Source organism: Ooceraea biroi, chromosome 13 (assembly GCF_003672135.1).
Source record: "Ooceraea biroi isolate clonal line C1 chromosome 13, Obir_v5.4, whole genome shotgun sequence".
Classification (NCBI taxonomy): domain Eukaryota; kingdom Metazoa; phylum Arthropoda; class Insecta; order Hymenoptera; family Formicidae; genus Ooceraea; species Ooceraea biroi.
Window position 1 is genome coordinate 3,254,137 of NC_039518.1, and position 27,918 is coordinate 3,282,054.

Consider the following 27,918-nt stretch of genomic DNA (forward strand, 5'->3'; position numbering starts at 1 on the left):
TTAGAGCTCGAATGGCAAGTCTTACCGCACCCCGTGTATTCTCCGGACATTGCTCCTTGCGATTATTATTTGTTCCGGTCGATGCAACACGCTTTAGAGGATACACACTTTCATAATTTGGAAGAAGTGCGAAAATTCGTCGACGAATGGATCAACTCAAAAAAGAGTCATTTGATCGTCGTGAAATCCATCTCTTGCCAGAAAGATGGGAAAAAGTTATAAAAAACGAAGGAAAATATTTTGATTAAGGTATTCATTCATTATCATATTTAAATACATGCGTTTTTGAGCAAAAAAACCCTCAAAACTAAATCACACCCCTAATAGATAAATGATATCGTGCGCAACCATCATCGCCTCCTGGGCGCGCTCCGATTCGCGAGATTAAATTGGAGATTACATTCAGATTAGATTAGATTAGATTTATACCGCTGCTCCACTTAAATCCCTCGGTTCCCCGGCCCGTGAGTGTCACTCGCCAAATATTTGTATTTGGATTGTCAAACAGCCACGCGGTAGATCTGCGCGATTTCGTCAAGTCCCCGCGCGTTCTTAGATTCTCTTCCGCATGCTTGAGCTCGCGGCTCCTCGAGGAACTTTGATTTCCGAATCACAAGTATTTAGATTCCGGTTGCCCCGTCTCTAGTCACCGGGTTCCGTTGTCGGAATTCTGAATCCTCCAAGTACCAAAGCTAACGACGACCCTTTTCTTCCTTTGATTCCTTTATATAATACATACCTCTCAGCTTTGACGCCGCGTTCTTCGCGAGCGTTTGGGTACCGGATCCTCGTATATTGCATCCTGCAGACACTTTTTCGCGAAATTTGTGTCGATTCCGCCGGGTGTTCGCCGGAAGGACCGTGCGCGCGATCTCCTTATAAAGGTCACCAGACAATCAAGATCGCTCGGTGTCATTTTCATCGCGCGAGTCTCCCTCCTGGATACCTGGAGAGCGTTCCCACGAGAAAAACGAAGGTTTAGATGCGACCTGCCGGCCATTACATTACATTACACGCTTTCGCTCTCTCGGTCCATTTCGGCGAGCAGTGCCATCCCGGAGGTGGCAGAAACGGCGGCCACGCTTTCACCCAAGTTTACTTCGCTTTTAGTCACGCGCAGTTCGCCCACAATCAAGAACAGGATTATCCAATGCCGACGTGAGCATCCGTGCCCCCATCATCGCGCTCGAACATCACCCTATCGTTCTGCGATAAGCTTGAAGATCGGGGAGCCCGAACTTGGGGAGGGGAAACTTTTCGATGTTTCGATTAAGGCGGGGAAATTAAAAATGTAGAAACCCCGCGGGGTTTAACACCATTAAGTATACTTTGACTCGTGTTAACAGAAGTTACGTTAACGAAAGTTACATTACGAAAATGTTTCGCGAGAAGAAAACCCCCGCGATGAATCACTTATATCGTGTCGCGCAAGTCTCGTAGGACTTTTAAGGCTGTTGCTTTCATCTTTCCAGGATCTCGTAATGTTGTCTTCATTTATCTTCATTTATCGTGTAACAGCAGCAAGAGCATACACCTCACTCTTTTCGTCCGTGGTATCGTTATCGCGAAATGACCTGAAGATCCTCCAACAACCAGATAATGCACGAGCGTAAATGCATAGAGCAAATTCGCAGGTGTGGAGGATGATGCTGTGTAAAGCATCTACATAAATATCTCGAGCGTGTCCTTATTACGAAACCGCGCTGCGACGCGACTAAGCATGCCCGTCCGACGTTACGAAATTCACACGGCGACACCCTCGTATTTGCATAATTTAAATGGAGATTTCTCCCTCTCATTGTTGCAGGTCTCCTTTTTCTCGACGAGCCCGGAGCTCTCCAACAAACAGCGCTTCGAATACTTCACCCGCACCATACCCAGCGATCACTATCAGGTCAAAGCGATGGTCGACATCGTATTGACGATGGGCTGGAGCTACGTCTCCATCATTTACGAAGAGAGCAACTACGGCATAAAGGTAAATGCCTGATCCTAATGTCCTGTTTTAAATGCATGAATAGTATCTGATATCGAAGACCGTCGCAAAGTCACGTACGTGCACCGTAGTTCGCTCTCTTATCGCTGCCCTATTCATCGATCATTGCGTACAGGATTTTTATCCCGTTTTCCGTAAATAGACATGTATACGTGGAGGAGTGAAATGCAGGATGTGTTAATTTATATTGCTCGTTTTTGCATCGCGTGGAAATTAAATTGATCGAAAGTCCGATAACGAGATACCTTTCGCTCACGAACGGTAATATAAATACCGTGAGTGCGGTTGACTTCAAAAATTCCGTACACTCGAACGTGCAAAAGCGGTCCGTGCGCTGAAAATTACATTTTATCGAAGCGTGATATCATTTTGCACTAATACTGCCGGTCGTTGCGGCCCGCAAAGCTTTTCGATTCAATTGATCGCGCAGAAAAATGCAGCGAGTGCTGAGCTAATGTTGAATGAGTCGCAAAATGACTTGGCCGATAACTTTGTGCAAACACGAATATGAATAACGGTCCGAAAATTAACAAATGCTTTGTAATAATGTAGTAACGTGTTAATTAATCGCGAAGGAGGATGTTCCGCGCGGTAAGCAGCCGCAAATTTGCAAATCCTTGTATGTATTGGGTTGGCCAAAAAGTAATTGCGTTTTTTTCCAATAGATGGACATACATGTCTTGAAATGTACCTAACTTCATTCTAAACCGCAAATTCATTATGTAGGTTAACAACTCACAGTTCAAGCTTGTTTTACAAAAAGAAAGTACACAATTTCGTTAACGATTGTTTGTTTGCCGTCGATTTCAAAATGGAAAATCAAAAAGAACATTTTCCTCATATTTTGTTTTATTACTTCCGAAAAGGGAAAAACGCTGTGCAAGCTCATAAAAAGTTATGTCATGTATATGGTGAAGATGCTTTAAAGCTGCGGCAGTGTCAAAATTGGTTTACTAAATTTCGATCTGCAGATTTTAATGTGAAAGATGCACCACGCTCAGGAAGGCCAATCGAAATTGACGATGACAAAACAAAGGCACTGATCGATTCCAATCGGCGTTTAACGACCCGAGATTGCTGAGAATCTTAACATATCGAAATCGAGTGTTGAAAACCATTTAAAACGACTTGGATACAATTAGTAAGCTCGATATTTGGGTACCACATGAGCTCAAAGAAATTCATCTCACTGAGCGTATTGACATCTGCGATTCTCTTTTGAAACGTGAGGAAAATGACCCATTTTTGAAACGTATGATAACAGGCGACGAAAAATCGATCGTCTACAACAACGTCAAACGAAAAAGATCGTGATGAACCTGCTCAAAGCACTTGAAAAGCAGATATTCACCAAAGGAAGATTATGCTGTCAGTCTGGTGGGACTTTAAAGGTATTGTGTATTTTGAGCTGCTTGCAAGGAATCAAACCATTAATTCAGACGTATACTGTCGTCAACTGGATAAATTAAATGATGCCATCAAACAGAAACGTCGAGAATTGGTGAATCGCAAAGGTGTTGCGTTTCACCATGATAACGCTAGACCACGTACAAGTTTGGTCACTCGTGAAAAATTGTTGCAGCTTGGATGGGACGTGTTACCACATCCACCATATTCGCCAGACCTGGCACCATCAGATTACCATTCGTTTCGTTCTTTGCAAAACGCCTTAAATGGTAAAACCTTTACTGCTGATGAGGATATCAAATCGTTGTTGGAATTGTTTTTTGCTGAAAAAGATAAGAACTTTTTTGAGCGCGGAATCATGAAGTTGCCTGAAAAATGGCAAAAGATAATCAAACAAAATGGACAATATATTGTTTAATAAAGTTTTTGTTTCCCATGAAAAATTCGCCTTTTATTTATATAAAAAAAACGCAATTACTTTTTGGCCAACCCAATATATGGCGAAGATTCTTTAAAACTGCGGCAGTGTCAAAATTGGTTTACTAAATTTCGATCTGCAGATTTTAATGTGAAAGATGCACCACGCTCAGGAAGGCCAATCGAAATTGATGATGACAAAACAAAGGCACTGATCGATTCCAATCGGCGTTTAACGACACGAGAGATTGCTGAGAATCTTAACGTATCGAAATCGAGTGTTGAAAACCATTTAAAACGACTTGGATACATTAGTAAGCTCGATATTTGGGTACCACATGAGCTCAAAGAAATTCATCTCACTGAGCGTATTGACATCTGCGATTCTCTTTTGAAACGTGAGGAAAATGATCGATTTTTGAAACGTATGATAACAGGCGACGAAAAATCGATCGTCTACAACAACGTCAAACGAAAAAGATCGTGATGAACCTGCTCAAAGCACTTGAAAAGCAGATATTCACCAAAGGAAGATTATGCTGTCAGTCTGGTGGGACTTTAAAGGTATTGTGTATTTTGAGCTGCTTGCAAAAAATCAAACCATTAATTCAGACGTATACTGTCGTCAACTGGATAAATTAAATGATGCCATCAAACAGAAATGCCTAGAATTGGTGAATCGCAAAGGTGTTGCGTTTCACCATGATAACGCTAGACCACGTACAAGTTTGGTCACTCGTGAAAAATTGTTGCAGCTTGGATGGGATGTGTTACCACATCCACCATATTCGCCAGACCTGGCACCATCAGATTACCATTCGTTTCGTTCTTTGCAAAACGCCTTGAATGGTAAATCCTTGACTGCTGATGAGGATATCAAATCGTTGTTGGAATTGTTTTTTGCTGTAAAGGATAAGAACTTTTTTGAGCGCGGAATCATGAAGTTGCCTGAAAAATGGCAAAAGATAATCAAACAAAATGGACAATATATTGTTTAATAAAGTTTTTGTTTCCCATGAAAAATTCGCCTTTTATTTATATAAAAAAAACGCAATTACTTTTTGGCCAACCCAATATATGGCGAAGATTCTTTAAAACTGCGGCAGTGTCAAAATTGGTTTACTAAATTTCGATCTGCAGATTTTAATGTGAAAGATGCACCACGCTCAGGAAGGCCAATCGAAATTGATGATGACAAAACAAAGGCACTGATCGATTCCAATCGGCGTTTAACGACACGAGAGATTGCTGAGAATCTTAACATATCGAAATCGAGTGTTGAAAACCATTTAAAACGACTTGGATACACATTAGTAAGCTCGATATTTGGGTAGCACATGAGCTCAAAGAAATTCATCTCACTGAGCGTATTGACATCTGCGATTCTCTTTTGAAACGTGAGGAAAATGATCGATTTTTGAAACGTATGATAACAGGCGACGAAAAATGGATCGTCTACAACAACGTCAAACGAAAAAGATCGTGATGAACCTGCTGAAAGCACTTGAAAAGCAGATATTCACCAAAGAAAGATTATGCTGTCGGTCTGGCGGGACTTTAAAGGTATTGTGTATTTTGAGCTGCTTGCAAGGAATCAAACCATTAATTCAGACGTATACTGTAGTCAACTGGATAAATTAAACGATGCCATCAAACAGAAACGTCGAGAATTGGTGAATCGCAAAGGTGTTGCGTTTCACCATGATAACGCTAGACCACGTACAAGTTTGGTCACTCGTGAAAAATTGTTGCAGCTTGGATGGGATGTGTTACCACATCCACCATATTCGCCAGACCTGGCACCATCAGATTACCATTCGTTTCGTTCTTTGCAAAACGCCTTGAATGGTAAAACCTTTTGATGATGAGGATATCAAATCGTTGTTGGAATTGTTTTTTGCTGTAAAGGATAAGAACTTTTTTGAGCGCGGAATCATGAAGTTGCCTGAAAAATGGCAAAAGATAATCAAACAAAATGGACAATATATTGTTCAATAAAGTTTTTGTTTCCCATGAAAAATTCGCCTTTTATTTATATAAAAAAAACGCAATTACTTTTTGGCCAACCCAATATATGGCGAAGATTCTTTAAAACTGCGGCAGTGTCAAAATTGGTTTACTAAATTTCGATCTGCAGATTTTAATGTGAAAGATGCACCACGCTCAGGAAGGCCAATCGAAATTGATGATGACAAAACAAAGGCACTGATCGATTCCAATCGGCGTTTAACGACACGAGAGATTGCTGAGAATCTTAACGTATCGAAATCGAGTGTTGAAAACCATTTAAAACGACTTGGATACATTAGTAAGCTCGATATTTGGGTACCACATGAGCTCAAAGAAATTCATCTCACTGAGCGTATTGACATCTGCGATTCTCTTTTGAAACGTGAGGAAAATGATCGATTTTTGAAACGTATGATAACAGGCGACGAAAAATCGATCGTCTACAACAACGTCAAACGAAAAAGATCGTGATGAACCTGCTCAAAGCACTTGAAAAGCAGATATTCACCAAAGGAAGATTATGCTGTCAGTCTGGTGGGACTTTAAAGGTATTGTGTATTTTGAGCTGCTTGCAAGGAATCAAACCATTAATTCAGACGTATACTGTCGTCAACTGGATAAATTAAATGATGCCATCAAACAGAAACGCCTAGAATTGGTGAATCGCAAAGGTGTTGCGTTTCACCATGTAACGCTAGACCACGTACAAGTTTGGTCACTCGTGAAAAATTGTTGCAGCTTGGATGGGATGTGTTACCACATCCACCATATTCGCCAGACCTGGCACCATCAGATTACCATTCGTTTCGTTCTTTGCAAAACGCCTTGAATGGTAAAACCTTGACTGCTGATGAGGATATGAAATCATTGTTGGAATTGTTTTTTGCTGAAAAAGATAAGAACTGTTTTGAGCGCGGAATCATGAAGTTGCCTGAAAAATGGCAAAAGATAATCAAACAAAATGGACAATATATTGTTTAATAAAGTTTTTGTTTCCCATGAAAAATTCGCCTTTTATTTATATAAAAAAAAACGCAATTACTTTTTGGCCAACCCAATATAATACAAGTATTGGATAACCGGCGGCATATGCGGTAAATTGACACGCTGTAAAATTAGAATCGCGTTACGGGAGTTACGGTGTCGCGCGCGTTGCAAATTGTTACCCTCTAAATAGACTTCATGCGAGCACAGCCGGACAGATCTGCGAATCGATAAATCGCAACGGGGAATAACCAACGGAAAAAACGAGAAAACGAGAAAATAATCCAAACGGAAAATAATCTGGCAAGCTTTAATCTGCTGCGGTCTGTTATAATAATTTTTAACAGGAAATAATTTCGAGTCGATCCGCTCTAAAATCTAAACCTTTCTCGCCATCGCGAGTCTGTCCGCTCCGCACAACGCAAAGTGGATACGGGGTGAGCATTTAGTGTCACGTCGATACTTCTCATCCCCCATTCGGTAGTCTCCCTTGCTAATCAAATAGCCCGATAAACCGCAAGACTCGGTCTTCCTCCCGAGGCCCCGTTTCGGCAGTCTCGCGCTGCTACTCCCGCATTCCCGTCTCTATGCAGATCGGCAATCTGAAAATGTTATGCTTCACGTACATCTCGATCGCTCGTGCCCGCTAATTGCTCGCAATTAAGACCCTTTTGACTTGGTGGTGAACCTATTTCATCGAGTCGTTTGATCTCGAATCGAACGTTGAGCAGATGATACGCATGCAAGTCACGGAGCGTTAAACGACGGGAGACAGCGATTAAAACTGCTCTCCGATTAAATATTCCGTAAGCCAGTAAACTCCTGTAAATTCATGCGTGTGCTGATAGCTCACGGTAAGCCCCGGTCTCTCTTATCGAGTCGTAAAACGAGGAGAAAAGAGACGTGACGGACGCTGAAAGTACCCCTCGCGTGCTCCGCAATGCGATTCACTGTGAAACGGCTTTCAGCTATTTTCCTGAAAACATCGCATCTCGTGATATAGGTACCTACTGCAACGTTTCGCGAACCAACACTGGTGCCATTTGGTACCGTGTTAATCCACGCGACACTCTTTTTCTCTTTCAAACACGTACGACAGTGTGTGAAAAAGCTGCAATATAAAACAACTGGCCGCATGAAAGAACGACTGTGCACCATCGATCGCGGGATATCGGAAATTGCATAAGCGCGACGCGAAACGATTCAACATCCTGATTCGCGCGTTAAATTATTCACGGCGCGTGAAGAAATGATACAAAAGCGCGCGGGAGAAACTCGCTGCCAGGATAAATAACGAGACAGTCAGGCTCGATTACCCGAGCTGCTCTCAAAAGAAATGATTCATTACGTTCGCGCGTAAACATATTTCAGCGTCGCTCTTCAGTCATCTCGAGACGAAATCGTCGCGCGAATCACAACGACAAAGGGGCGACTAAACGGAGCGGAGCAGAGCAGAATGCCGGGGACAAGGAAATATTAGGGGTGTGATTTAGTTATGAGGGTTTTTTTGCTCAAAAACGCATGTATTTAAATATGATAATGAATGAATACCTTAATCAAAATATTTTCCTTCGTTTTCTATAACTTTTTCCCATCTTTCTGGCAAGAGATGGATTCCACCACGATAAAATGACTCTTCTTTTCAGTTGATCCATTCGTCGACGAATTTTCGCACTTCTTCGAAATTATCAAAGTGTGTATCCTCTAAAGCGTGTTGCATCGACCGGAACAAATAATAATCGCAAGGAGCAATGTCCGGAGAATACGCGGGGTGCGGTAAGGACTTGCCATTCAAGCTCTAATAGTGTTTGTTTCACTGATGACGCAACGCGAGGTCGAGCATTGTCACGAAGAAGAATCACTTTCCGTCGTTTGCTCGCAATTGGTGGTCGTTTTTGGTCCAATGCTTGCTTCAACTTGTACAGTTGGTGTCGATAACCATCAGCCGTGACAGTCTCATGCGGATTTAACAGCTCATAGTACACTATCCCACCAAATACAGAGCATTACTTTTGAACCGTGAATATTGCGTCTCGGAGTGGATGTTGATGGTTCGCCTGGATCCACCCATGATTTTCCGCGTTTCGGATTATCAAAATAGATCCACTTTTCATCCCCAGTAACAATCCGAGACAAAAGACTCTTCTTTTTTTGCCTGGCGATCAACGAAATGCAAATGTTCAAATGGCACTTTCCCATAATTGATGTCGAACCCATTTCCCTTCTTTCTGAATTTTTCCCATTTCATGTAAATGTTTCGTAACTGTTGTACGATCAACATTTAATGCTCTGGCAAGAGATGGATTCCACCACGATCAAATGACTCTTCTTTTCAGTTGATCCATTCGTCGACGAATTTTCGCACTTCTTCGAAATTATCAAAGTGTGTATCCTCTAAAGCGTGTTGCATCGACCGGAACAAATAATAATCGCATGGAGCAATGTCCGGAGAATACGCGGGTGCGGTAAGACTTCCCATTCGAGCTCTAATAGTGTTTGTTTCACTGATGACGCAACGCGAGGTCGAGCATTGTCACGAAGAAGAATCACTTTCCGTCGTTTGCTCGCAATTGGTGGTCGTTTTTGGTCAAATGCTTGCTTCAACTTGTACAGTTGGTGTCGATAACGATCAGCCGTGACAGTCTCATGCGGATTTAACAGCTCATAGTACACTATCCCACCAAATACAGAGCATTACTTTTGAACCGTGAATATTGCGTCTCGGAGTGGATGTTGATGGTTCGCCTGGATCCACCCATGATTTTCTGCGTTTCGGATTATCAAAATAGATCCACTTTTCATCCCCAGTAACAATCCGAGACAAAAGACTCTTCTTTTTTGCCTGGCGATCAACGAAATGCAAATGTTCAAATGGCACTTTCCCATAATTGATGTCGAACCCATTTCCCTTCTTTCTGAATTTTTCCCATTTCATGTAAATGTTTCGTAACTGTTGTACGATCAACATTTAATACTCTGGCAAGAGATGGATTCCACCACGATAAAATGACTCTTCTTTTCAGTTGATCCATTCGTCGACGAATTTTCGCACTTCTTCGAAATTATGAAAGTGTGTATCCTCTAACGCGTGTTGCATCGACCGGAACAAATAATAATCGCATGGAGCAATGTCCGGAGAATACGCGGGTGCGGTAAGACTTGCCATTCGAGCTCTAATAGTGTTTGTTTCACTGATGACGCAACGCGAGGTCGAGCATTGTCACGAAGAAGAATCACTTTCCGTCGTTTGCTCGCAATTGGTGGTCGTTTTTGGTCCAATGCTTGCTTCAACTTGTACAGTTGGTGTCGATAACCATCAGCCGTGACAGTCTCGTGCGGATTTAACAGCTCATAGTACACTATCCCACCAAATACAGAGCATTACTTTTGAACCGTGAATATTGCGTCTCGGAGTGGATGTTGATGGTTCGCCTGGATCCACCCATGATTTTCTGCGTTTCGGATTATCAAAATAGATCCAATTTTCATCCCCAGTAACAATCCGAGACAAAAGACTTCTTTTGTTGCCTGGCGATCAACGAAATGCAAATGTTCAAATGGCACTTTCCGATAATTGATGTCGAACCCATTTCCCTTCCTTCTGAATTTTTCCCATTTCATGTAAATGTTTGGCAACTGTTGTACGATCGACATTTAATGCTCTGGCAAGTTCTGAAGTGGATCGTGTTGGATTTTCGTGCAATAATGCTTGCAAATCTGCATTTTCAAGCTTTCTTGGTTGTCCCGAGCGTTTTTTGTCCTTCACACGTCTTAATTGATGGGGCAAAATCACCATAAGTTTCCACAAGAATTCTATAACCGTCAGCCGCAGTTTTTTCTTTTGACTAAAAACCAAAAGCAACGCATGTCGAAAATGCTGTTTCGGAAGTTGCATTTTTACGATGATATAAACACGACTGTTATTGCATCTATTGCTATAATGCTACTAAATGTCATGGATAATGTCAACACTGTAAGAAACAACAGCTATTGGAACAAACTGACACTACAGCCATCTGTTGCAAAACCCTCAAAACTAAATCACACTCCTGATAGTAACGACGGATTTAAGGTGCAGCGACGGGGAAGAATTATGGCTGGCAAAAGGAGGTATTTCTCGGGCGCGGTGACTCCGCGACTTAACTCCGCGTGATAACGATAAATGTCGCGTTAATATAAAAGAACGCTACTTAGCGGAGCGTGACGGCACGTTCGCTCGTTGCGCTCTCGCACAGCCCGGCTTCATCCGTTTCCGGCGGTTGGCTGATAAGCGGGTAATTGAGAAATATGTCAAAGCGCGACACTCTCGACGGAAGGTGGGAACGGTGACCGATGAAGACAATCGTCTTCTTCATCGGAAGAAGAGGGAGAACCGAGGGTATGATCTCGAGGCCGGTCTTGATCGACTGCGCGCGTCATGAAAAATGCATAAACGTCTCACCGCGCGACACTGCCGCGAAATATTTTCCGGGGTATATATCATATACATAATACATAAGGTAGGAGAAAGAGACGGAGAGCGCGCGCGCGTCTTATTATTTCGATAATGGACTCCGTCGCTGGCATTTGTCTGCGATTCAGGAAGCCCGACGCGGAGGGATGGTCGCATCACACGTTGCGATTTCAATCGCAACGGAACAGGAAAATTAAATTCGATAAAGACGTACGGAAAGTTAACGTGACTTGATTTATCGTATCGGGAGACCCAGCGTTCCGGGAGCCGGGTTCCCCCGGGGGGAAGTTATCTCAGAAAAATTCACGGTTCACCACTGTACGCCGGCAGAGCGATGTGAATGTCTGCTCTCGAGATACTCCCGGAACGCTGGTCTCCCGATACGATAAATCAAGTCACGTTAACTTTCCGTACGTCTTTATCGAATTTAATTTTCCTGTTCCGTTGCGATTGAAATCGCAACGTGTGATGCGACCATCCCTCCGCGTCGGGCTTCCTGAATCGCAGACAAATGCCAGCGACGGAGTCCATTATCGAAATAATAAGACGCGCGCGCGCTCTCCGTCTCTTTCTCCTACCTTATGTATTATGTATATGATATATACCCCGGAAAATATTTCGCGGCAGTGTCGCGCGGTGAGACGTTTATGCATTTTTCATGACGCGCGCAGTCGATCAAGACCGGCCTCGAGATCATACCCTCGTTCTCCCTCTTCTTCCGATGAAGAAGACGATTGTCTTCATCGGTCACCGTTCCCACCTTCCGTCGAGAGTGTCGCGCTTTGACATATTTCTCAATTACCCGCTTATCAGCCAACCGCCGGAAACGATGAAGCCGGGCTGTGCGAGAGCGCAACGAGCGAACGTGCCGTCACGCTCCGCTAAGTAGCGTTCTTTTATATTAACGCGACATTTATCGTTATCACGCGGAGTTAAGTCGCGGAGTCACCGCGCCCGAGAAATACCTCCTTTTGCCAGCCATAATTCTTCCCCGTCGCTGCACCTTAAATCCGTCGTTACTATCAGGAGTGTGATTTAGTTTTGAGGGTTTTGCAACAATGGCTGTAGTGTCAGTTTGTTCCAATAGCTGTTGTTTCTTACAGTGTTGACATTATCCATGACATTTAGTAGCATTATAGCAATAGATGCAATAACAGTCGTGTTTATATCATCGTAAAAATGCAACTCCGAAACAGCATTTTCGACATGCGTTGCTTTTGGTTTTTAGTCAAAAGAAAAAACTGCGGCTGACGGTTATAGAATTCTTGTGGAAACTTATGGTGATTTTGCCCATCAATTAAGACGTGTAAGACAAAAAACGCTCGGGACAACCAAGAAAGCTTGAAATGCAGATTTGCAAGCATTATTGCACGAAAATCCACACGAATCCACTTCAGAACTTGCCAGAGCATTAAATGTCGATCGTACAACAGTTACAAACATTTACATGAAATGGGAAAAATTCAGAAGAAGGGAAATGGGTTCACATCAATTATCGGAAGTGCCATTTGAACATTTGCTTCGTTGATCGCCAGGCAACAAAAGAAGTCTTTGTCTCGGATTGTTACTGGGGATGAAAATTGGATCTATTTTGATAATCCGAAACGCAGAAAATCATGGTGGATCCAGGCGAACCATCAACATCACTCCGAGACGCAATATTCACGGTCAAAGTAATGCTCTGTATTTGGTGTGATATGTACTAAGCTGTTAAATCCCACGAGACTGTCACGGCTGATGGTTATCGACACCAACTGACAAGTTGCAAGAAGCATTGGACCAAAAACGACCACCAATTGCGAGCAAACGACGGAAAGTGATTCTTCTTCGTGACAATGCTCGACCTCGCGTTGCGTCATCAGTGAAACAAACACTATTAGAGCTCGAATGGGAAGTCTTACCGCACCCGCGTATTCTCCGGACATTGCTCCATGCGATTATATATTTGTTCCGTCGATGCAACACGCGTTTAGAGGATACACACTTTATAATTTCGAAGAAGTGCGAAAATTCGTCGACGAATGGATCAACTGAAAAGAAGAGTCATTTTATTCGTGGTGGAATCCATCTCTTGCCAGAGCATTAAATGTTGATGTACAACAGTTACGAAACATTTACATGAAATGGAAAAATTCAGAAAGAAGGGAAATGGGTTCGACATCAATTATGGGAAAGTGCCATTTGAACATTTGCATTTCGTTGATCGCCAGGCAAAAAAGAAGAGTCTTTTGTCTCGGATTGTTACTGGGGATGAAAAGTGGATCTATTTTGATAATCCGAAACGCAGAAAATCATGGGTGGATCCAGGCGAACCATCAACATCCACTCCGAGACGCAATATTCACGGTTCAAAAGTAATGCTCTGTATTTGGTGGGATAGTGTACTATGAGCTGTTAAATCCGCATGAGACTGTCACGGCTGATCGTTATCGACACCAACTGTACAAGTTGAAGCAAGCATTTGACCAAAAACGACCACCAATGCGAGCAAACGACGGAAAGTGATTCTTCTTCGTGACAATGCTCGACCTCGCGTTGCGTCATCAGTGAAACAAACACTATTAGAGCTCGAATGGGAAGTCTTACCGCACCCGCGTATTCTCCGGACATTGCTCCATGCGATTATTATTTGTTCCGGTCGATGCAACACGCTTTAGAGGATACACACTTTGATAATTTCGAAGAAGTGCGAAAATTCGTCGACGAATGGATCAACTGAAAAGAAGAGTCATTTGATCGTGGTGGAATCCATCTCTTGCCAGAGCATTAAATGTTGATCGTACAACAGTTACGAAACATTTACATGAAATGGGAAAAAATTCAGAAAGAAGGGGAAATGGGTTCGACATCAATTATGGGAAAGTGCCATTTGAACATTTGCATTTCGTGATCGCCAGGCAAAAAAAGAAGAGTCTTTTGTCTCGGATTGTTACTGGGGATGAAAAGTGGATCTATTTTGATAATCCGAAACGCGGAAAATCATGGGTGGATCCAGGCGAACCATCAACATCCACTCCGAGACGCAATATTCACGGTTCAAAAGTAATGCTCTGTATTTGGTGGGATAGTGTACTATGAGCTGTTAAATCCGCATGAGACTGTCACGGCTGATGGTTATCGACACCAACTGTAACAAGTTGAAGCAAGCATTGGACCAAAAAACGACCACCATTGCGAGCAAACGACGGAAAGTGATTCTTCTTCGTGACAATGCTCGACCTCGCGTTGCGTCATCAGTGAAACAAACACTATTAGAGCTTGAATGGCAAGTCCTTACCGCACCCCGCGTATTCTCCGGACATTGCTCCTTGCGATTATTATTTGTTCCGGTCGATGCAACACGCTTTAGAGGATACACACTTTGATAATTTCGAAGAAGTGCGAAAATTCGTCGACGAATGGATCAACTGAAAAGAAGAGTCATTTTATCGTGGTGGAATCCATCTCTTGCCAGAAAGATGGGAAAAAGTTATAGAAAACGAAGGAAAATATTTTGATTAGGTATTCATTCATTATCATATTTAAATACATGCGTTTTTTGAGCAAAAAAACCCTCATAACTAAATCACACCCCTAATATTTCCTTGTCCCCGGCATTCTGCTCTGCTCCGCTCCGTTTAGTCGCCCCTTTGTCGTTGTGATTCGCGCGACGATTTCGTCTCGAGCATGACTGAAGCGACGCTGAAATATGTTTACGCCAAGACGTAATGAATCATTTCTTTTGAGAGCAGCTCGGGTAATCGAGCCTGACTGTCTCGTTATTTATCCTGGCAGCGAGTTTCTCCCGCGCGCTTTTGTATCATTTCTTCACGCGCGCCGTGAAAATATTAACGCCGCGAATCAGGATGTTGAATCGTTTCGCGTCGCGCTTATGCAATTTCCGATATCCCGCGATCGATGGTGCACAGTCGTTCTTTCATGCGGCCAGTTGTTTTATATTGCAGCTTTTTCACACACTGTCGTACGTGTTTGAAAGAGAAAAAGAGTGTCGCGTGGATTAAACACCGTACCAAATGGCACCAGTGTTGGTTCGCGAAACGTTGCAGTAATACCTATATCACGAGATGCGATGTTTTCAGGAAAATAGCTGAAAGCCGTTTCACAGTGAATCGCATTGCGGAGCACGCGAGGGGTACTTTCAGCGTCCGTCACGTCTCTTTTCTCCTCGTTTTACGACTCGATAAGAGAGACCGGGCTTACCGTGAGCTATCAGCACACGCATGAATTTACAGGAGTTTACTGGCTTACGAATATTTAATCGGAGAGCAGTTTTAATCGCTGTCTCCCGTCGTTTAACGCTCCGTGACTTGCATGCGTATCATCTGCTCAACGTTCGATTCGAGATCAAACGACTCGATGAAATAGGTTCACCACCAAGTCAAAGGGTCTTAATTGCGAGCAATTAGCGGGCACGAGCGATCGAGATGTACGTGAAGCATAACATTTTCAGATTGCCGATCTGCATAGAGACGGGAATTGCGGCCACAGCCGAGTTAGCAGCTCGCGAGACTGCGAAACGGGGCCTCGGGAGGAAGACCGAGTCTTGCGGTTTATCGGGCTATTTGATTTAGCAAGGGAGCGTAACAACCGTATTTTTATTGGGGGAAGGAGAGAAAGCAGTATTAATCGATCACGTTGACACTAATATGCGTCACCCGACGTAGTGTCCACTTTGCGTGTGTAGCGGAGAGAAGAAGCGGAACAAGACTCAAACGAATGCGATCGAAATGTGTTCATAGACTCAATTGACCGATACGCAGCAGGCGCAACGTCTAGAGGCTTCCCTTTTCTTTGCTTTCCCGTCACAAAATGAATCTTTTTTTAATCGAATTGTGACCTGCGATGAAAAGTGGATACTCTACGACAATCGTAAACGCTCACATCAGTGGTTGAACGCTGATGAACCACCGAGACATCACGCGAAACCCAACATTACACAGAAGAAGCTTATGGTGACTGTTTGGTGGTCCAGGTCAGGTGTTATCTACTACAACTTTATGAAACCTGGTACATCGATAACGGCTGAAGTATATTGCAAGCAACTGGACGAAATGATGCAACAGCTTGCTATTAAACAACCGAAATTGGTCAATCGGTCAATGCCAATCCTGTTGCATGATAATGCTCGACCGCACACTGCACGACTGACCGTGGCAAAGCTACAGGAGTTGGAATTGGAAACTCTCCGTCATCCACCATATTCACCAGATCTATCACCTACCGACTATCACTTCTTCCGGAATTTGGACAACTTGTTGGTGGGAAAATTGTTCAATTCTCAATAGGCAGTCGAATCAGCCTTCCGCGACCTCATCGATTCCCGTACTCCTGGCTTCTATAGTAGAGGCATAGACCAACTACCACTAAAATGGCAGAAGTGTGTAGATAACATGGAGGCATACTTCGATTGAAAATAAATCATGTCCATGTGCCAAAAAATGCAAAAGTTTATGTTCTATTTGTAAAGTTTCATACTTAATGACCCAATATGAATATGAGTTCCGCCGTGGAACCACAGGGTCGGAGACAGCTCGTAATATCAACGCTGTATTTGGTGAAGGTTCAACTACTAAAGCAACGGTGGGCAATTGGTTCAAAAACTTCAGAGATGGAGATTTCAGCCTCGCTAATGAGCCACGTGGAAGACCAAAGACGAAGGTGGATAATGATCACTTGAGAGTCGTAGTAGAGTTCGATCCATCTCAAAGTACACGTGAATTGGCATCGATATTCAATGTTTCCATACCCACCATATTGGTTCATTTAGTTGCAATTGGTAAGATAAAGAAGTTGGACAAATGGGTCCCGCACGAATTGACCGATGCGCAGCAGGCGCAACGTCTAGAGGCTTCCCTTTCTTTGCTTTCCCGTCACAAAAATGAATCTTTTTTGAATCGAATTGTGACCTGCGATGAAAAGTGGATACTCTACGACAATCGCAAACGCTCACATCAGTGGTTGAACGCTGATGAACCACCGAGACATCACGCGAAACCCAACATTACACAGAAGAAGCTTATGGTGACTGTTTGGTGGTCCAGGTCAGGTGTTATCTACTACAACTTTATGAAACCTGGTACATCGATAACGGCTGAAGTATATTGCAAGCAACTGGACGAAATGATGCAACAGCTTGCTATTAAACAACCGAAATTGGTCAATCGGTCAATGCCAATCCTGTTGCATGATAATGCTCGACCGCACACTGCACGACTGACCGTGGCAAAGCTACGGGAGTTGGAATTGGAAACTCTCCGTCATCCACCATATTCACCAGATCTATCACCTACCGACTATCACTTCTTCCGGAATTTGGACAACTTGTTGGTGGGAAAATTGTTCAATTCTCAACAGGCAGTCGAAACAGCCTTCCGCGACCTCATCGATTCCCGTACTCCTGGCTTCTATAGTAGAGGCATAGACCAACTACCACTAAAATGGCAGAAGTGTGTAGATAACATGGGCGCATACTTTGATTGAAAATAAATCATGTCCATGTGCCGAAAAATGCAAAAGTTTATGTTCTATTTGTAAAGTTTCATACTTAATGACCCAATATTTAAAATTTTTAACACGAACAGAGTGGTCTGGCACCTCTTTTCCCCTCGAAGAGGGCTTTACCCTCCGAAGCGTACGCACGCGACTTGACGCGCGCAGGCGGCGACGTTACACGATAGGCGATAATGAAATTCCGATCAGTCCGATTATGACGGGGATGCTTCCGCGTGTCGGCGCCAGCCGTCGCCACGGCCTTACGGAACGGGGCAACAGATCGAAATACCATTTCGCCGTGCCGTTTCCAGACGCGGCCAGGGTGTAACCGCGTGTCGCGCGTCCCCCATTTGCATGCGTTTCGCATGCGTGTGTGCTTACGGGATATTAATTTAACGTGGACGATCGATCATCTCGGTTTCCGCTGGCGAATGCGGCGATCGTGCAAATTTAGCGGGAGCTCGCGAGCGCGCGCCCGTTGCCTCGCTTATTTAGGGGGTAGCAGTTACCCGCTTCCTTTTGGCTCTCCCCTCGCCGGCGATAAAATTAATTGGAACGATACGTTAACGAGCGAGAATCGAGAGAGCAAGGCGAGTGAACGGAAGCTTCGTTCCACACCGTCGAAAGTTATTACCCCCTAGCGATATTTCTCGCGTGCATACTCGTGCGTGCGCCCTCGCACACGGCAGGGAGGATCGATCCTCCCCCGTGCTCGGCAGGTATCAACATTTCGCCCAACCGAACCATTAGATCCGTCACTCGACACTTGCCCTCTTACGTGACGCGTAATTCTACTACCGTGATCGCATGCTCACGTGCGGATAACGAGTTCTGCGATGTTACGCGTGCCGTAGGCATTTACAAGCGACCATTATCGGCGACACAGCGCAGCGGAGCGCGTTACTTATTGCCGTGTTCGTGTGTTTAACGTCTCTGTCACCGTTTCGCCGGCCGGTGGCCGCATTTCTCGTTCTTGTTCCTCCGCGTCTCCGACGATGTCCGGAGATTTAATAATTCCTGCAATCCCCGAATATCTGGCGCTTCCCTTCCTCCCGCTGTACGGTCTTATTATGCAATGCAGCACAAACAACGGATATCCATTCCTGTCACATCGCGAGAATACCACGGATGCCTCTCAGGACTTAGCTTGCTTAGCAATGGTCAGATGGATATTAATACCCTCTCGCGAGAGGCGAATTTCCATTCACATCCCCTGCCGCGACGCGAGCCGTGAATTTTTCTCGAGATACTCCCGGAACGCTGGGTCTCCCGATACGATAAATCAAGTCACGTTAACTTTCCGTACGTCTTTATCAAATTTAATTTTCCTGTTCCGTTGCGATTGAAATCGCAACGTGTGATGCGACCATCCCTCCGCGTCGGGCTTCCTGAATCGCAGACAAATGCCAGCGACGGAGTCCATTATCGAAATAATAAGACGCGCGCGCGCTCTCCGTCTCTTTCTCCTACCTTATGTATTATGTATATGATATATACCCCGGAAAATATTTCGCGGCAGTGTCGCGCGGTGAGACGTTTATGCATTTTTCATAACGCGCGCAGTCGATCAAGACCGGCCTCGAGATCATACCCTCGGTTCTCCCTCTTCTTCCGATGAAGAAGATTCCCTTCTATTCATCCCGCGATACGCCCATCTTTCTTCGCGAGAGACCTCAAAGCATCGGGGATGCTCGATGAAGGAACGCGCGGACTTCGCATTAGACGCGGCGCATTGTCGGAAACGTCTTCGAGAAAGTGCATCCTCTCCGTCTTTTTCTTCGGCGTTTGCAGGCTTTCGAGGAGCTCGAGGAGCTGCTTGGAAAACATAACATATGCATCGCCGTCAAAGAAAAGTTGGTGAAGGATTCCGGAGTAGCGGAGGAGACTGCCTATGACAATATAGTTTCCAAATTGCTGACAAAACACGAGCGAAAGGTAAGAGACAATGACTTAATACAGAGGAGTTCGATGGTGGAACAGAGCCGCGATATATATACAGGGTGGCCCATTTTAATTTATACAGTCGATTTTTTAAAAACCTAAAAGAGATACGAAAAAAATGTTTCAGACAGACATGTCACGATTTCGAGGGGGACATAAGACGATACCATTGGTTTGACCTTGAATAGTCGTTTGAAGGTCACGCGAAGATCACCTTCAATTTCTTAAATTGAAACCCCAACTTTTTATTGCAGATTCTTATTCTCCATCGAAAAGTAAGTAACTTTTGTGTGAAACATTTTTCCGAAAAATGTCATCTTATGTCCTTAAAATGTCCTCAAAACTCATCTTGAAGATCATTTTAAGGACATAAGATGACATTTTTCGGAAAAATGTTTCAGACAAAAGTTGCATGTTTTCTCGCGTAGAATCCGCATCCGTAATAAAAAATACCATGTCTCATTAAAAAAAAATTTCAGACCGGAAGTTAGAATTCTGAAATTTTTTTTTAATGAGACATGGTATTATAAAATGATCTTCAATATGTAATGAGAAATAGTAGGTTCTATTTAAGAAATTGAATATGACCTTCATGTGACCATCAAGTAACTCTTCAAGGTCAAACCAATGATACCATCTTATATCCCCCTCGAAGCCATACAACTTTTGTCTGAAACATTTTTCTTTAAACTGTTCTATTTCCAAAATAAAAGGGCTGTACGGGTGGTCTGAATCACACTTTCATATATATATATATATATATATATATATATATATATATAATCACACTGTATATATATATATATATACACAATAAAATAATAGGTACATTTTTGCGTGATACAGTTACATCGTGTAAATGAATAATAGAAGACAGACAATGAACAACGGCGAATATATATATATATATATATATATATATATATATATACAGGGTGATTCGTATAAAGTGACCGATTTAATTATTAGTGAAATTTGAAGACATATGAAAAAAGAGTTTATACCGATATGTTCAGTACAAAGGGGGACACCATATAACGGATACGATTATTTTATGAGTGGAGGCGTTGAGGACATTTCAAAGTCAACTTCTTTTTTTTAATGGGATGCTGTATTTTTTATTTTATAGGATAGTAGCCATTTTTAATATAAATTTAATGATACATTACTAAAAAAAACATTCAAGGTCAATCAAGGCCAAAAATACATGATAAAATAAAATTCAAATGTATGATCTGTATTTCTGTTCTTCACAATAAATGTTTAAAGTTTTGACCTTGAACTCGACGACACAGATGAATTGTCTTGCTCGTGATATAATCCGTAATATTGAACGGGCACTATGTCTATGTCGATCTGGATATCGTTCATTTAATACTCTTGCAGTTTCAGCTGCATTTTTTCCACATTCACCAAAACTTATCAAAATGTCTACAATTTGTGAATTATTGTAATTAGCCATTACGTTCAGTACTACGACTAATCTCATACTAAGGCTGCGTTCGCTTTGGCACTCACAACGTTTGTAAGCATCACTTGTCCTTACAATCTTCGTAATAATAACATTATGATAGCAGTTTCCAAAGAAACCACAGCTCATAAACATAGACCTAGACATACTGAGGGCCAAAGCGAACGACAGACGGATATACAGATCATACATTTGAATTTTATTTTATCATGTATTTTTGGCCTTGATTGACCTTGAATGTTTTTATGTAAAATATATAATTAAATTTATATTAAAAAGGGCTACTATCCTATAAAATAAAAAATACAGCATCCCATTAAAAAAAAGAAGTTGACTTTGAAATGTCCTCAACGCCTCCACTCATAAAATAATCGTATCTGTTATATGGTGTCCCCCTTTGTACTGAACATATCGGTATAAACTCTTTTTTCATATGTCTTCAAATTTCACTAATAATTAAATCGGTCACTTTATACGAATCACCCTGTATATATATATATATATATATATATATATATATATATATTCGCCGTTGTTCATTGTCTGTCTTCTATTATTCATTTACACGATGTAACTGTATCACGCAAAAATGTACCTATTATTTTATTTATCACGAATCCACGAAATGTACGACTCTCTTAGGAAATTTCATATCAACGTACGTAATAAATTATTTCTTTCTTTCTTTCTCTTTCTCTTCCTCTCAGACCCTCTTCTCTCTTAAATTTTAAACACACCAACCGGTAAATAAACCGCAATAAAATCTAGACTGACGTTTCCTCGATAATCCGCTCTTCAATGGGATGAACATCATTAAAAAGGGTTTAGATCTAAGTTATCGTCGTGCCGTCGCGCACCGAGCATGGTTCGCTCCATTCGCACGAGTGCGCTTTCTGGTCGATGTAAATTACCTCGAAATACAGAATGCGGATTTCTCCCGCGCTCTCTCTCCATCTCTCTTTGTTGAGGGACCACGAAACACCGTATCGATTTATCGAACGCGGACGGAAACGGACGCCGATTCCGTTCGATTCGCCGCCGTAGAGTAGTAAAATGAGCTCATTATCGGAATGGAAACGCGACTCGCTCGAGACGGCGCTTTGTCGCCGTGCAATTCGAAACTTGCTGAAAATCTCGGGAACTTACTTAACTTCTCTCCATTCCGGAGCGGGATCCGCCGAGCGAAATCCGGGCTTTCTTCGCAGGCCTGAGCGGATATTAAGCGCGGTTTGACTTATAGCTTTAATCGAACGTTCGCGCACATCCCTCGTCTATCGTCAGGAAATCGCAGATTGCTCGCGCGCTGATGCGTGCGGTGAATTAAACGATCTCTTCCAGCATCCGGTATCGTTCTCGATATTTCACCCTCGAAGCCGTGTAGAGAAGACGCGCGCTGACGTGTGTTTGCGTTTAAAATCTCGGGTGTCATGTTTGTATTGGGTTGGCCAAAAAGTAATTGCGTTTTTTTCCAATAGATGGACATACATGTCTTGAAATGTAACTAACTTCATTCTAAACCGCAAATTCATTATGTAGGTTAACAACTCACAGTTCAAGCTTGTTTTACAAAAAGAAAGTACACGATTTCGTTAACGATTGTTTGTTTGCCGTCGATTTCAAAATGGAAAATCAAAAAGAACATTTTCCTCATATTTTGTTTTATTACTTCCGAAAAGGGAAAAACGCTGTGCAAGCTCATACAAAGTTATGTCATGTATATGGCGAAGATGCTTTAAAGCTGCGGCAGTGTCAAAATTGGTTTACTAAATTTCGATCTGCAGATTTTACTGTGAAAGATGCACCACGCTCAGGAAGGCCAATCGAAATTGATGATGGCAAAATAAAGGCACTGATCGATTCCAATCGGCGTTTAACGACCCGAGATTGCTGAGAATCTTAACGTATCGAAATCGAGTGTTGAAAACCATTTAAAACGACTTGGATACATTAGTAAGCTCGATATTTGGGTACCACGTGAGCTCAAAGAAATTCATCTCACTAAGCGTATTGACATCTGCGATTCTCTTTTGAAACGTGAGGAAAATGATCCATTTTTGAAACGTATGATAACAGGCGACGAAAAATCGATCGTCTACAACAACGTCAAACGAAAAAGATCGTGATGAACTTGCTATAAGCACTTGAAAAGCAGATATTCACCAAAGAAAGATTATGCTGTCGGTCTGGTGGGACTTTAAAGGTATTGTGTATTTTGAGCTGCTTGCAAGGAATCAAACCATTAATTCAGACGTATACTGTCGTCAACTGGATAAATTAAACGATGCCATCAAACAGAAACGTCGAGAATTGGTGAATCGCAAAGGTGTTGCGTTTCACCATGATAACGCTAGACCACGTACAAGTTTGGTCACTCGTGAAAAATTGTTGCAGCTTGGATGGGTGTGTTACCACATCCACCATATTCGCCAGACCTGGCACCATCAGATTACCATTCGTTTCGTTCTTTGCAAAACGCCTTGAATGGTAAATCCTTGACTGCTGATGAGGATATCAAATCGTTGTTGGAATTGTGTTTTGCTGAAAAAGATAAGAACTTTTTTGAGCGTGGCATCTTGAAGTTGCCTGAAAAATGGCAAAAGATAATCAAACAAAATGGACAATATATTGTTTAATAAAGTTTTTGTTTCCCATGAAAAATTCGCCTTTTATTTATATAAAAAAAAACGCAATTACTTTTTGGCCAACCCAATATATGGTGAAGATGCTTTAAAGCTGCGGCAGTGTCAAAATTGGTTTACTAAATTTCGATCTGCAGATTTTAATGTGAAAGATGCACCACGCTCAGGAAGGCCAATCGAAATTGATGATGGCAAAATAAAGGCACTGATCGATTCCAATCGGCGTTTAACGACCCGAGATTGCTGAGAATCTTAACGTATCGAAATCGAGTGTTGAAAACCATTTAAAACGACTTAGATACATTAGTAAGCTCGATATTTGGGTACCACGTGAGCTCAAAGAAATTCATCTCACTAAGCGTATTGACATCTGCGATTCTCTTTTGAAACGTGAGGAAAATGATCCATTTTTGAAACGTATGATAACAGGCGACGAAAAATCGATCGTCTACAACAACGTCAAACGAAAAAGATCGTGATGAACCTGCTCAAAGCACTTGAAAAGCAGATATTCACCAAAGAAAGATTATGCTGTCGGTCTGGTGGGACTTTAAAGATATTGTGTATTTTGAGCTGCTTGCAAGGAATCAAACCATTAATTCAGACGTATACTGTCGTCAACTGGATAAATTAAACGATGCCATCAAACAGAAACGTCGAGAATTGGTGAATCGCAAAGGTGTTGCGTTTCACCATGTTAACGCTAGACCACGTACAAGTTTGGTCACTCGTGAAAAATTGTTGCAGCTTGGATGGGATGTGTTACCACATCCACCATATTCGCCAGACCTGGCACCATCAGATTACCATTCGTTTCGTTCTTTGCAAAACGCCTTGAATGGTAAATCCTTGACTGCTGATGAGGATATCAAATCGTTGTTGGAATTGTGTTTTGCTGAAAAAGATAAGAACTTTTTTGAGCGTGGAATCTTGAAGTTGCCTGAAAAATGGCAAAAGATAATCAAACAAAATGGACAATATATTGTTTAATAAAGTTTTTGTTTCCCATGAAAAATTCGCCTTTTATTTATATAAAAAAAAACGCAATTACTTTTTGGCCAACCCAATATATGGTGAAGATGCTTTAAAGCTGCGGCAGTGTCAAAATTGGTTTACTAAATTTCGATCTGCAGATTTTAATGTGAAAGATGCACCACGCTCAGGAAGGCCAATCGAAATTGATGATGGCAAAATAAAGGCACTGATCGATTCCAATCGGCGTTTAACGACACGAGAGATTGCTGAGAATCTTAACATATCGAAATCGAGTGTTGAAAACCATTTAAAACGACTTGGATACATTAGTAAGCTCGATATTTGGGTACCACGTGAGCTCAAAGAAATTCATCTCACTAAGCGTATTGACATCTGCGATTCTCTTTTGAAACGTGAGGAAAATGATCCATTTTTGAAACGTATGATAACAGGCGACGAAAAATCGATCGTCTACAACAACGTCAAACGAAAAAGATCGTGATGAACTTGCTATAAGCACTTGAAAAGCAGATATTCACCAAAGAAAGATTATGCTGTCAGTCTGGTGGGACTTTAAAGGTATTGTGTATTTTGAGCTGCTTGCAAAGAATCAAACCATTAATTCAGACGTATACTGTCGTCAACTGGATAAATTAAACGATGCCATCAAACAGAAACGTCGAGAATTGGTGAATCGCAAAGGTGTTGCGTTTCACCATGTTAACGCTAGACCACGTACAAGTTTGGTCACTCGTGAAAAATTGTTGCAGCTTGGATGGGATGTGTTACCACATCCACCATATTCGCCAGACCTGGCACCATCAGATTACCATTCGTTTCGTTCTTTGCAAAACGCCTTGAATGGTAAATCCTTGACTGCTGATGAGGATATCAAATCGTTGTTGGAATTGTGTTTTGCTGAAAAAGATAAGAACTTTTTTGAGCGCGGAATCATGAAGTTGCCTGAAAAATGGCAAAAGATAATCAAACAAAATGGACAATATTATTGTTTAACAAAGTTTTTGTTTCCCATGAAAAATTCGCCTTTTATTTATATAAAAAAAAACGCAATTACTTTTTGGCCAACCCAATAGGTACTCGGTAACAAATACGGTGAAGATAAAATCGCAATGAAATGATGGTATACCTTATCAACATTCGTATCAAACCAGAAATACCTCGCATTTGAATTCGCATTACGTATCACGGTGGCTGGGATAAATAAAATTAAGCGACACCGTGAGCGCGCACAAGGGAGATACATCCCCGGCAAAAGCAGCGTGTAACCGGCATACGAAGTTGAAATTGCGTTACGTAATTATGATTTATATTACGGCCATGTCATTCATAACCGAGAGCAAGGTGTCGCGCGAGCAAGGTATCTACTACGTACGCGCCATTAATAAAATATCGGAATCCCGCGATTTGGCAGCGCGGCTCGCGCAGAAAATTCAAATGCGACCGTATGCAGATACGGTAGAGAATGTCGGACGGCAGAGAAACGAGAGAACGTACATTCCTATTTCCGCAGACACGGAATGAGAAATGGGGCGAAGCGGGAACGGCTGTAAGGCGCGCATAGAAAAATTATGGTGTTGCCAGATAAGTCCAGCCAGTGTATGGGTTCGTGTATGTCCTGTTACAAACCGTGCAGGCGCGCAGAGAGAAGTACAATTAATGACCCAACGCTCTCTGTACGCACGTTGAAACGGTAATCTTATCTCGGAGGGTTCAAATGGGATTTGGCGTCTCGTGGGCGACGTGTGCCCCTACCTCGCGCTTTACCCCAGACGAATAAATATTTCACCGGTTTAATCCATTCACGAGACCTTGAGATCCCACGGCGACTTTTAGAATCTTTCGCATTTGAGCGAGTCTGAAGCAACGTTTTTAATCAATAAAACGCGCTTTCGACCGTACCCCTTTTCTCGGAAGAAAGCTGGTCCTCAAAAATTAAGTGTTTCATTAAGACACTCGGTGAATTTTGCAAGGATACTGCCACGGGGTGGAAGTTCGTCCACTAGGTCAAGAGGTGTGGAAAACGAGAAAGGAAGACCGGAAAAGAGAGAAAAAAAGAGACAGGGAGAGAGAAGAACCAAAAAGTATTTCACGAACGGCAAATTATGCAAATTATATACGGTGCCTGTTGTTGTAATGGAAATGGAATTATGTTTTATGTTAATGCGAGATACAAGATTTGCATGTTGCAATTTTTCTACGTGCCATAAATATACATATAAGAAAAGTCAACATGACATTATATTGTCGAGTCGCATTGTTCAACTCAATAGTTTCGTCTAGTTTATTTTGCTGCTGACTCCCAGGAGGTTGAATCTCACGAGATTCTCCATTACTATAGAATAGAAATACTTGATTTCGCTTCGTATCAGCTGGAACTGAAAGGATACTATTTATCGGGTGAAAGCAGAAGCAGCCACATTTGCAAAAAATATTTACTGCCAAATACCTCCTGCGCTGCGGGAGAAGATACTTAAGACGATAAACGTCCATTTTATGCAGAGTTCCCTCATCGACCGTTTCGTGGTCGATCGTTCTCCACCACCGTAAGGTCGACCTCACGCCGCCTTTCACGCCCGCGCCGATTTCCGGATTCCGTATAATCCTGATCCCAAGAGGAATAGTCGACCGCGTCGACGTCGACATGGAGGACGTTCCGTTGGAACTTTTTTTCCAATAAGAACGCCAGTCCTTTCGGAGCAAAAGCAATTGCCGCGAGTTGGTGCCGCGAATCGAACTAGGGCTAGCAAATAAAGCCCGGCGAGAGAGAAAAGTTTCCTCGCGATAACAGAAAGGGAGAAAACGACGGGGTGCAAAACGACGTCGCGTGCGTCCTTACGGTCAGCATTTTCACGAGAACTCATTCCCGCGGATCACGTGCCGCAGGTTGCATCATCTTCGGCTCCGACCAGGAAGTCGCCGGGGTCATGAGAGCGGTGAGACGGTGCAACGCGACCGGCGCTTTTTCCTGGATCGGCAGCGATGGATGGAGCGCGAGGGGATTAGTGAGCAACGATAACGAGCCGGAAGTCGAGGGCACTCTGTCGGTCCAGCCGCAGGCGAACCCGGTTAAGGGCTTCGAAGAGTACTTCCTCAACTTGACCGTCGAGAACAA

The 27,918-nt window shown here is 42.7% G+C and overlaps 1 protein-coding gene across 1 annotated transcript; it reads left to right on the plus strand.

The window, feature by feature from the left end:
* Positions 1–50: 50 nt before the first annotated feature.
* On the plus strand, positions 51–27,918 carry LOC113563258 (metabotropic glutamate receptor 3-like). The gene is made up of 3 exons (XM_026974652.1): positions 51–1,978; positions 19,551–19,694; positions 27,690–27,918. The coding sequence occupies exons 1-3, from the start codon at positions 1,721–1,723 to the stop codon at positions 27,732–27,734; spliced, it is 447 nt and encodes a 148-aa protein (XP_026830453.1). The 5' UTR covers positions 51–1,720; the 3' UTR covers positions 27,735–27,918.

Excerpts from the sequence above, each read along its gene's own strand:
- LOC113563258 (XM_026974652.1), top strand. The coding sequence starts at position 1,721 with ATGCCCGTCCGACGTTACGAAATTCACACGGCGACACCCTCGTATTTG. Across the intron at positions 1,979-19,550 it reads AGAGCAACTACGGCATAAAG|GCTTTCGAGGAGCTCGAGGA; the intron begins GTAAATGCCTGA and ends CGGCGTTTGCAG. Across the intron at positions 19,695-27,689 it reads TGACAAAACACGAGCGAAAG|GTTGCATCATCTTCGGCTCC; the intron begins GTAAGAGACAAT and ends CACGTGCCGCAG.